The sequence below is a fragment of the Prunus avium genome, chromosome 4, assembly GCF_965620075.1.
Source record: "Prunus avium chromosome 4, drPruAviu1.hap1.1, whole genome shotgun sequence".
NCBI lineage: Eukaryota > Viridiplantae > Streptophyta > Magnoliopsida > Rosales > Rosaceae > Prunus > Prunus avium.
Window position 1 is genome coordinate 32974883 of NC_142287.1, and position 12118 is coordinate 32987000.

The 12118-nt window shown below is 37.4% G+C and overlaps 1 protein-coding gene and 1 long non-coding RNA gene across 2 annotated transcripts; one reads left to right on the forward strand and one right to left on the reverse strand.

Annotated features, from left to right (window-relative positions):
• Positions 1-3398: 3398 nt before the first annotated feature.
• LOC148295264 (uncharacterized) lies at positions 3399-4204 on the reverse strand. The gene is made up of 2 exons (XR_015835218.1): positions 4146-4204; positions 3399-4108 (listed from the first exon to the last, which is right to left on the reverse strand). It is a non-coding gene; the product is annotated as an uncharacterized LOC148295264 (long non-coding RNA).
• On the forward strand, positions 4069-10430 carry LOC110774054 (uncharacterized). The gene is made up of 4 exons (XM_088252026.1): positions 4069-4537; positions 5371-6697; positions 6838-7027; positions 7188-10430. Exon 4 carries the CDS (start codon positions 8944-8946, stop codon positions 10123-10125), a length of 1182 nt encoding a protein of 393 aa, XP_088108152.1. The 5' UTR covers positions 4069-4537; positions 5371-6697; positions 6838-7027; positions 7188-8943; the 3' UTR covers positions 10126-10430.
• Positions 10431-12118: the final 1688 nt, after the last annotated feature.

A 12118-nucleotide genomic window follows, 5' to 3' on the forward strand; every position in this document is an offset into this window, starting at 1 on the left:
ACACGCTAAGTGGTAGGAACTAAAAGACATTAAAAAAAAAAAGAAAATTGAGGAATGAACAAAGAAACGTGCTAGCGGGTTGACTCTTCATGACCCGTTTTCTTAAATGAATTATATAGGTATTTTAGCGGGTTAGTGAGTTGATTTGAAACCCACCCGTTTATTAAACGGGTCATGATAAATTGACCTAAAAATTTAGTCGTGCGGGTTTTGAATCGTGTTGGAAATTGCCATGATTGCATTATATGAAAATTAAGGTCGTGGATACTTTATGAGGAAGAAAACAATGGACAAATTAATTGTGTCGACATTGGTTTCCATTGCATTGTCTTTTTCATCTTTTCACGTTGAAAACTGCGGTTAATATTGTGTGACATTTTAATTGCCATATGAAAGTCATGGCCTTGTGAGAGGCCATGCTCAAAATGCCAAAGGGATGTTTTTGCTTCTTTTTAATAAAGTAAAAGTGGAGTCGGTGTAGATTGTCCTACATGTATATCAGAAGAACATGTCCAGCTGAATTCATGTCTAGAGCTAGAGGTCATGCATGCATATGTATAACTTGTTGCATGGACTCTAGGTTTTGCATTTGCAAATAATAAGGTTAATGGGGGTGATACACTTAATTAGCATGCAAATTATTTGGAGCATAAAATTCCAAGTCCTGAAATCTTCACTTGCCAACAATGAAGGAGGAGGTATCTGCAAGAAAACACTTTGTCGCTCGAGTTAACAAGAATTCAAGAAGATTGTAGTAGAGTTTAGAATAATTTGTTTGTTGTTGAGTTAATTGGTCTTATGTAGACATTGAAATCTTGAGCTCAAAGTCTCATATTCATTGTTTCTCTCCCACGATCAACTATCATTCCATTATGTTTGTCTTTAGTCACGACGAGGCACAAGACATGTTTGCCGTGGTAGGCCTTGGCCATCAAGCCCCACTATAATCTCATGATTTTATTCACTTGCGATCATGAATAGAAAATGGAAAAACTATGTTGCTTGATTGTAATGTAGCTCCACTTTCCCAAATTTAGCCGTGCTAATGGCAACATTTCTTGAGGAGTAATTTTAGATCGCTCAAAATTAAACTTATATTTTAGGTCATTCATTTCATATATATATATATATAGTTGTATATAATGATCATTCAATGGGTTGATCAAGATGAGGAGGCACTAGTAATACCGAGTAGGAGAGCAGGAAAGGGCACATCATAGAAAGTGAGATTGACATCCATTTAGTAAGGGAAGTGACCATTTACCAGACATGTCACAATGTATCTGGCTAGAATCAGTTTATACAAACCCCAACTAATCTCTTTATACATCACATTACCTTTCAAACAAGTATATATATGTTCACTCAAGCATCGCAGAATATAATTGGTCACATTGAGTAGAAAGTTGAACTAAGTTTAGATTTTAACACAACTTATCATCTTTATCATGAAATTATATTGCCCCTACCGTACACTAACATTGCCTGCGAATTTCGGGCTCAAATTGATGCATCGATCGGTAAAAATCAAGTTTGAAAGGACGTTTTTTTGTATTAATTGTAAACATGATTTGAATGCAAAAGAAATATCCATATATGGTGTGGTGACAAATCACTTCTAAAGCCATGTCCAAGTTTTCAACCAGATTGTGATGCCTGGAAAACAAAATACAAACTCAAATGCGCCAGTGTTTGTGTGAAGAACAAACTTAGCTCTATCATGTGATCACCTTTATTAGGGCACTTGGCTGCTTTGATGGGCTCAACTCAAGTACCAACCAATGGCCAAACTTTGGCCCTAGTTTGGTCTTGGAGTAACTGAAACAAACAAACTATTGCTTTGATCGAACACCACATGACAAGAAGCACAAGCCACCAAGAAGCAACTTGTGCCCATGGGCCTACCCTAATTGGACAAACTTCAAGCACTTCGAACCACTGAAAAGACCCATTGGTCCTACACCCAAAACCCTTTTGCCCTTATGAATCCAATTCGAATGCATGATTGGCTTCATCTCTATGCAGGTTCATGTTAATCTCACTCTCACCAACAATATATGCTAATTGCAAATATGGTCTTAGTCAAGTTAGTTAAAATGGATATGTTTCCCATTCTGCACCCGAGTTCGAATCCCCCTTCTAATAATTTAGATTAGTAGTTTAAAGTAAATTATAGCTTGTATATATAAAAAACAATATATGCTAATTATTACAGGGCATGTTGCACATTTTTGGGTTGGTTTGTATGGGTCATGTTTTTGGTGATTTGAGAGGCTTTTTAGATACCTCGTGAAGCAAATATACAAGAAGCAACTAAAATACACATAAAAGTTGGTCTAAAGGTATTGTTTTCCCAACTTATTTTGGGATCAAATTGAGGTCGATTGAAGCACTTGGGGTTAGTCCAAGTGATGAGGAAGAATAGGGTAATGAGTTAGGTCCGATCCCCTCCAATGTAACCAACAAAACTGAGTTCGTATATATTAGTGAGAATGAGGGTGTGTTGAGTAATTTTATAAGTTCCCCCATATGGGCCCATTTCTTATGTATCTCCAAAGGGGCCCTCAGCAGACATAAATTTAAAAAATCAAGAGAAATTAATTTTCTCTTATAAAAATATTGAAATATAGTTTTTTTGTTGGTTGGATATTGAAATATAGTTTAGAAGTGATTAACGGGTCACCCAGACCCACAAACCGAGATTATAAGGCCCAATCTCCATTTCCGAACCCACTTACAGAACCCAGCAAGCCTTGGCGCCTTTTTTATTTTTTAGGATTATTCGCAGCAATGGTCCCTCAATTATACCCCAAGTTACACTTTGGTCACTCAACTCAAATATTAGTTGCAGAGGTCACTCAATTAGGGGTTCTGTTGCACCGTTAGTCCTACCGTCAAGTCTCTCTAACGGTATGGATTAATGGTGCAACATAACACCTAATTGAGTGACCAAAATGTAACTCCGAGTATAGTTAAGGGATCATTGCTACAAATAATCTTAACTGAAAAGTCACATTTGCCCATCAATAATCTAAGAGGGGTCGTTTGGTACGGCGGACTGTCATGGACTGGACTAAATCCTGGGACTGTCGTGAATTAGCTCGGATTGGACTAAGCTGGATTAAGTACTGATCTACGTTTGGTGCTGCGTCGGACTAAGAAACTGGATTGTAAAAATAATGAAGACCTATGTTTGGTGTTGTGTCAGACTAAAAATAATTATTTTAATATTTAATTTTAATTCATGAGAAATTAATAAAATTTTAATATTTAATTTTAATTAAGGCTTTCTTTTACCTAAAAATAAATAAAAAGAAAACAAATAAGTGAGTATGTGGTGGTTTATTATCTTATCTCTCTGGTCAAACAAATAATTAAGCCACACACTCCAAACGACCTTTTTATTTTTTTATTTTTTTTATTTTTCTCCTTTTCTTTTTACCTTCCTTCCTCTCCTCTCCATTGACTTTTCTTCTTCCTTTCCTTCTTGGCCGTTTCTTTCTTTTTTTCCTTTCTGCCTCCTTTCTTCTTCCTTCCCAAGCCTCCCCCATTTCTTTTCTTTCTTTCTTTCCAGGCCGTTCCATCTCTTTTCTTTCTTTCTTTCTTTCCTCCTGTTCTTTCCTTTCTCTTTTTTTCTTCCTTCCTTCCTTTTCACTCTCTCTTCATGCTGCACCCCAATTTTTAAGAGAGCCATATCCACTTCTGGGTATGTGGTGGCTGCAAACACCCACCCTCCTCTCTGTCTGATTCCACTAATTAAAGGTTGTGGTGGTTCAATTGGGTGGTGATGGCTGTTGAACTGAGTATGTGGTGGCTGGTTATGGGTGGTGATAATGCTTTGATTGACTGATTGGGTGGTGATGATGGTTCAATTGGGTCTGTGGTGGCTGGTTATGGGTTTGATGGTGGTGGTCTGAGGGTAGTGGAATCATGGTGGTGGTGGTCAAGGTCGTGTGTTTGATGGTGGTTGTGGTATCCAGGCGGACTCGCATGCTCAAAATAGTACCATCGCTATTTTGAGAACCACATTTTGGGCTCGCTATATTACCCGAGCGAGTCCCATGTTTTTTCCCCTTTTGGACTATACAATCCCATTTAAGTTAATCCCCTACTTTACCAAACATAGGTTTCAAGGACTATTTAACACAATCCAATCCAGTGAGGCATAGTGAGGCATGCCAAACATGCCCAATGAGGCATGCCAAACATGCCCAGAGATGCTTGCCACATCATCATTTTAAACAGAAAAAGTAACAGAGTTGACGGTAGGACTAACGGTGCAACAAAACACCTAATTGAGTGGCCTCTGCAACTAATATTCGAGTTGAGTGACCAAAGTGTAACTTGGGGTATAGTTGAGGGACCATTGCTGCGAATAACCCTATTTTTTATTTTGCCAACAAGCCTCGGCGCCTTTACTCAATGCTCGTCGTTAAACCGCTTCCTGCATACCCAAATCCCTATTAACGACGCCGTCAGCTCCGCCGCGGGCTTCACTACGACCCTAATCAGCATAAGTTTGTGGCTTTCGGCGTCGGTAAAAATTCTTACTCTTCCTTGATTTCAAGCTTTCATCTTGTTGGATGAAATTATGCAAATTGATTTGTTTTAGGGTTTCTGCCCCCTTCTGCACCAAAACAGATAAGATTTGGACGTGATAATTGAAATCGCTCATTGCCTAAATTGGTTTTTGATGATGTTTAAAAAGCAAAATGTAGGAGAAAGGGGTCGAGTAGCAGGGTTTTAGGGTTCCATTGGATTGGGCCTAAATCACAAGCTACATTCTTTCAATAACATAAGCTTTGCTTGCAACAGCTAGCCCATGATGAAGAACATATTCCAGTTGTAGCTAATGACAATCCAAGAGCTGGGTAGACCTTTTTTGTCCATAGATCAATGGCCGTAGGTTTTCTAATCAGTTGTAATTTTTTGTACCTTCATGCATTTGGTGTTGTATATTTATCTGTGTGCAACATTCTTATTCCAATTGGCAACTTGTTCATCCACCAATCATAGGTTGTCTAAGAGTGTGTTTTTCTCTATGTTAGTGAATGACTGTACTTGTTCTGTATTTGAGAAAATCTGCTGTGTATGGGCTTAGCCTAGCTGGGTCACTGACCTGTCTGATCCTGGTTCAGATTGATTTAAAAGCCTTTTACTTGCATTAGAACTTCCTTTAATAATTTAGTTGCCTGTCAAACCATAGAATTGTTAAATGTCTTATGAATGCTGCTAGATACCGTTTTGAGTACTTACTAGAAAGTAGAAACCATTTAGAGTAGTTCTCAAAAATGTGTTTTGCAACTATTTTGTTAATTTATTTTTTCTAATTGTTTTTGTCCCTAACTCTTAAGGATTGTTTATTTTCAGGAAGATGACTAAGTTGACAATTTTGATTAATTATGATGGGAAGTGGGTTAATTCTTTATATAAGGGTGGTAAAATGAAGGCATTAGTTGCTGAAAAAGTTACTTATGAGGATGTTCAGGATAGACTGCATGATATTGTCAGGGTAGATGCAAATGAGTAATGGAGTTATAATAATGGCTGTATATTGTGGAAAACTCTTACCTATCCCGTGCAGGTAGTAGATAATGGTGATGTGACTGCTTTGATTTGTTAGAGTCTTGCACGAGACTGGAAAATTCCATTGGTGCATTACTGTTGAACGTAGGGTATTAGTTTCTGGAAGTGGGAGTATTGAACGTGTTCCAATCTGCCTTACAACTCAAACTACCAAAAATCTCATTCATGAGGTCCGCACACTGAACTGAAGAACAAAATTCCATTGCAATCAATGCAGATCCAGTGCCAGTGGACTTCACTTCAGAGACTCAAGCAAATTCGGATTGTGGTGATGGATTGAGCCCTGATGATTCGGAAAATGATAAGCCGCATGATAATATAGAAGTTTATGTGGAACGTAACAACCTGCGACATGATGATGTGCCTCATGACAACCTGCAATTTGATGAGGTGCCTCGTGCCAGCTTGCAATTTGATAATGTGCTTCATGACAGCTTGCAATTTGTTGTGCCTTGTGACAATATGCAGCTTGATGATGTGTTTCTCAATCCTCCTAATTCTCCACCTTGTGCTCCATATTCACTTAAACTCACAGAAAAAGGGTTAATGCGATACTGAATGTGGAGGGAGATACAGAAGAAGTTAGGCCTTGCTGCGTTGGAAAAAAAAAAATTGAGTTCAAAGTGAAGAGGTCCACAAAAGAACTATTTGTAGTTGAATGTGTGAATGACAACTCTATGCATGCAAGTCTCCAGACTCTGAGAATTTTATGATAACAAGATATCATAGTCGCCACTCTTGTTCAGTAGATGCTATTCATCACAGTCTTCAACAAGCGAGCTGGTGGCTTATTGGTCAGTATTAAAGTCGAAGTACGAGGGTGTTCCATGCCAATACAAACCAAAAGATATCGTCGAGGATTTGCAGAAAGATCTTGGGGTGAATATAAGTTATAGGAAAGCTTGGATGGCTAGCCAATGTGCATTAGAAGATATCAGGGGATCACCAAAAGAATTTTCCTGTACACGGCGGTCATGCGAAGGGTACAAGAAGGAAGGAATTAAATCTCTTGGAGAAGAGCAGTCTACGCGGAAGTGTGGGAAATGTGGTGCAACTGGTCATTACTGTAAAACCTACAAGAACCGTATTACTCTTCATATCATTTCCAAAAGTGAGTGTGCTACCTAGAACTGAAATATGATTTAGCCTAAAGTTACTTTAGTAATTTATTATCTAAAGAAAATGCATTGTAATCTTTTCTAATGTTGTAATCATCTCATGCACTTTACTGACATTAATGTTGGAAACCAGCTCGAAATATCTTCAAGCAATGTGCCTGAAACAACGAATGCAAACATGGTTTTGAAGTACGTTAATCAAAGCTCTTTTGAGCCAGCTTGAAAGTGTTTCAAGTATAGAACCCGAAACCATTGTAACATTTGAAATGGCTTTGAAAAGGCTACTTGAAACAATTTGAATCCAACCCAAAAATGGTTTCAAGGTCAGTATTTTGAAACGTGTGTCTTTGTTTTGTTTGATGTCATCAATGATATTGACGAGAACTACTCAAACCCCAATTAATCAGGCTTGTTATGGTTTTGAGTAGTCTTTTGACATCCTCAGTACATCATTTCGGCGATAAAATGCCTGTTTTATTGCAGCAAAGTGATAGGTAAAGGCTTACCCTCAAAAGAAACAGTACATCAATTGGGTATGATGCTTACCATGTGCCACGTGAAAAAAATGTTATTTTGGCTTCCTGCTTGAGCAGTGAAGAATGGCGGTGTATGAAGGTATGTCTTGTCTCTCTATTCTATTTTTGTGTTTTTATGTTTTTTTTTTGTTTCAAGAGTATTTTGGTCACTTAAAGTCAACCCGGCTTTCCAAAAAAAAAACAAAAATGAAAAATGAAAAGAAAGAAGGAAACTGTAGGTAGATATAATTAGAAAAGCCAGATCTAAAATCTCCTTAAATTAGGAGAAAATGAATATTCCATATTTGAGGATTTTTATAATTGCTTAGACTTACTTAGGATGTTAGCAGTTTGATTATCAGTTGTGTCAATTTTGTTCTTATAGGTTTAATTTGAGTGTTTAGTTATTAAACGTCTTTCATATTGGGCAACAAGTTTTACTTTAGAAAATTTCTATTGTCTGCTGGTTTGTTAACAATTACAAAGTTTGATGAATGGCAATTCTCTATAGTTTTACTTGTACTTATATAGTTATAATACCCTTATCATACCATTGACGTTATGATAAGGAGATTTAAGCAAAAAAAGAAGTAAGCCAAGAGTTGATTATGCACTCTATGATGTTAAGACCAATTCAGCTCTAATGATGCTTTTACACTGCAGCATCCTGTTGTATGTGAGCTTCTAAATGACTTAAGATATATGTGCACACACAGTACTTATGTATATATCTACATACACCAAAATAGGCCGTACCTGGTGTTGTTTCTGGCAAAGAAAGGTCCTAGGAACAGAAATCTAGATATGGAGGTCCTAAGCTTATTATGTGTGAAGCAAGGTACACATGATACAAGACAGCTGAAGTGGACTCAAACATATTCCTTTGCAAAATGTTATTTAAACACAAATTTACTACAGCGGACTAAGACAAGGTGATTATGGGCTGTCAGATATAGCCAAGCAAATACTATCAAAATTGATGACTTAATCAACTTCTGCTCTTAAGGGGTACTTGACTGCTATTGATCTCTGCATTTCTGGTGTCACATTATTAAACCTTGTCAGAGGCATATGAGTGACCACTCCCCTGTGTTTCTATTCACTATACATCCACATTCAAAACTGGAATGAGTTACTATCTGATATCCTTGGGAATTGCAGGCTATTAAAGAAAGAACTATGCCTGCATTTTACAAGTATTGAATATGACACTGAGGCACCTGTTTTCATTCTACGTTTCTTTGCGACTTGCAATTTCCAATATTATCCTCTAACAGATGCAAAAGGTGTTAGTGACAGGTTGTTTCATGACCTTGTTATAGCAGGTGTACTATCTGTAGTTCTATGACATTTGTTTTGCAAGGTGTTCATGCATTGTTGATTTTTTAAAGCATTAATGGCTCTTCTTCATTCAGATTCTTGCTGATAGGATTGCTTTAAAGTTTCTCCTGCATGAGCTTTTCGTGGCAACTTTTTTTTTTCCCGTTTGTATTCTTTGTGTTCTTTTCTCAAATGCGTTTTTATGAGAATTGTCATTTACCATTTATTATTCTTAACCACTATGTCCTGTAGCTTCCCTGCAAACTGATACAATAGAGGTAAGGAGCAAGGCACTCTTCCTCATCGCTTCATTGTTTGTGCTTCTGCTCCTGCTAGTTTTTATCTTCTTCTTCTTTTCCTTCTTCTGAAAGGCCTCATTAAGGGTCTCCGTGTTTGCTCCAACAATGAATTTCCTTTTGACCCCTAACAAAGGAAAGGAAGAGAAGCATATGGGTGTCCAATGCTTGTATTGCAAAAAGGTATTCAAAAATCACCAGGGTCTAGGGGGCCATCTTAGCGCTCATCAGGAAGAGATCAACTCAAAGAGGAGCTGGAATTATCCTAGCCATTTCAGCAACTCAGTAAGCATTACTAACAATAGTCCTCAACCTTTCAGCATGCGTCATCCTGAAATTTTTTCTGGAGGCCCTCTCTTCAGTGAGGTAACCCCTCCTTTGGATTTCTCCAGGAGACTCTACTCAAATGAAAATAGCTGGGTGAATATAAGCAGGTTCTATGAGAACAATATGAGCGCTATGCCTCCAAAATGTTCATCTAGTAGTGGTCATGCTGAAATCCAAAATTCTAAACCTTTATCCTTCATAGCACCTGCTCCCTCGGGTAGCATGGTACCAATTAGTGTTTCTTTGGATCCTCCATTCTGTTTGGTCTCAAATGGAGTTTGTCAGTTTAATACTGATCAATTTCGATCTTTTAGGGATGGTATGCCATCCTTTTCTGCAAATGCCATGCCATACTTTCAGGATCACAACTGTGGTATGATTCCATATCCTGTGAATGCTGTAACTGATCTTCATCCAGGTCTCAGCTCAAAACAGTCACTTTGCTTCAAGGAACCTATTACATTTGGTTCCTTGCCTCCACATCCCAGTGAATCTTCAGGCCAAGGTGAAATTGGTCGGTATAAGACACAAACTGTCTCAACCTCTAAAGGTCGCAAGAAGCACTGCTTAGGTGGAGCCGGAGGAAGTGCTGCTGAGATAATGAATCCATCAAAAAGGCCTAAGAAAAACTCTGAGTTGTTGATGGAAACAGATAAGCCTCCACATCCCAGTCAATCTTCAGACCAAGGTGAAATTGGTCAGTATGAGACACTAATTCTCTTAACCTCTAAAGGAGGTAAGAGGCACTGCTTAGGTGAAGCTGGAGGAAGTGCTGAGATGATGAATTGTCAATGGAAAAGGCCTAAGATCAACTCCGAGTTGTCAATGGAAACCGATAAGCCTCCAAAGAGAGAGCTTCTGCTTTTTAAAGATGTGGAGAACTGCTTTTCCAAGGCAGGAATATCTTCTAATGCGGAAGAAGAGGAAGGCCAAACGGATCTCGATCTCTCTCTACATCTGTAGCTTCATACTGGTCTTATTTATACAGAACTCCAAGTGACAATGGAAACAGATAAGCCTCGGAAGAGAGAGCTTAAATTTCTTTTAAGATGAGGAGAACTCCTTTCTGGGTCATGTATGTCATTTTATGCAAAAGAGGAAGGCCAAATAAATCTAGATCCATCTCTATATTTGTAGCCTTATAACTGCTTTGTTTATACAATGTGTTTTCTAGCAGTAAATATATTACATATACATGGGTTTGATAGAAGGAATGAACTCTCCCTCCTCTCTCTCTCTCTCTCTCTCTCTCTCTCTCTCTCTCTCTCTCTCTCTCAAAAGAAAAGAAAATTTTATTTATTTATTCATTAATGACTTCATATTTTTACTGAATCTATCGTTGCCTTTCTGTTCTTAAACAATGCCAATAATTTAATTCTGTACTCCTTTTTATCCTTGAAATTGCCATTAATTAACATTAAAGGTGTCAATTAAAGCAGGGAAGCATTGTTTTCAGTTATATTTCCTTGCAAATAGTTCTTATATTGAAATAAATGTTTTTTAGGCAAATAGACGGATATGGTTGTTGTGACTCTGCCTCTTTGGTTTATAACTAATTGTGCGCCTTGAATTTTGGTTTAATAATAATGGTTAAGTTATTGATCCAATTCAAACTTGGTTAGGCCTTAAGAGCGTCTTGGATTATTGTTGTCCAATACAGTTTAAGTCTGTATCCTACAAGGTTTTCAAGTATTGGGTTCCCTCTTTCTTTAATATATTCTATTATGCATAGAATTTTCTGATTTATCTTACATGAGTTGTATGCAACAAGTTCATTTCTGTTATCTCTAATAAGGTTATACAGTGGAGTAAAGTACCGCCGTATTGGTAACCTGTATATGTTCCTTGCTTTCTCAGAAATGCTTGTTATTGTTAATTCTTAAACCTTTTGCAGTCGCATGCCCACAGAGAATTCTATGGTATGGACGCTGTTGAGTTATTTTGTCAAGTTTGTATTCATCTCTCTTTCGTATCATTGTTCTTTTGACATAATGGTCTTATTTCCTCAGTTTTTGGGTCAGTGATAGCAACGGCTCCTTACTAGTTAAAAAGCAGCTTGCCCTGGAGAGGCATTTGGTACCAGCTTTAATTCGTTTACTCTTTCTTTTGGTTTTCTGTTTATTGTGCTTGAATATTTGAGCAGTAAAAAGTTCGACCACATTAAGCATTGTTAGCTGTGCTCAGACTATCAGAATTCTATTACTTGAGTATTTAATTAAAATGTGTGTTGCTGTTTCCATGTTTCATTTAAACGATCTTGTTAGGCTTACTAGCATTATTTTTATGGAACCATCACAGAAAACTTCTTGCTTCTTTTCTTTTCTTTCTTTCTTTGTCGATTGGAAATTGTTCTGTTTTTATGAAGATCATTCATGATCAAGGATATTTACGAGCAGTTGGAATCATTCGTCAAGGTAATGCCTCCTCTAGATTCTTATTGGAAATACATCCTTGTTTGTCCTATGTGGCCCAATACGGCAAGAATGTAATCAAGTTTTCACCAACCTTGTTATGGAATTGTAGAAGAGGATTTACATTCATTTGCCACCTCGTTTTGACAGGTGCATGCCTTTTGAGGTGGGAAGAAATAAGATTTAAGAAAATAACATAAGAAAATTCAGGTAGGAAATTTTACTCATCTGTTAATGGTCATAACTGTTCCAGATTTACTCATCTGTTAAAAATTCAGTTTGGTTTACATTTCTTTTTATGGTAATTGAATGAATTGTGTAACCACAAAAAAAAAAAAGGGCCAACCCCTATCAGCAAATTTATTACTGCACTGGTAAGTATATTTGGTTTTACTTTTTCTCTCAGCCTTCTTTCTTAGTTACTGCACTGGCAAGTAAATTTTGGCAGATTGGATCTTCCTCTGTCATCTTACTGAAATAAGCAGACAATCCCAAGTTACGTTTTCTTGAATTTCTGCAAACTTTGCATGTTTTGCCAAAACTTA

Coding starts and splice junctions, on each gene's coding strand:
- LOC110774054 (XM_088252026.1), top strand. CDS start 8,944: ATGAATTTCCTTTTGACCCCTAACAAAGGAAAGGAAGAGAAGCATATG.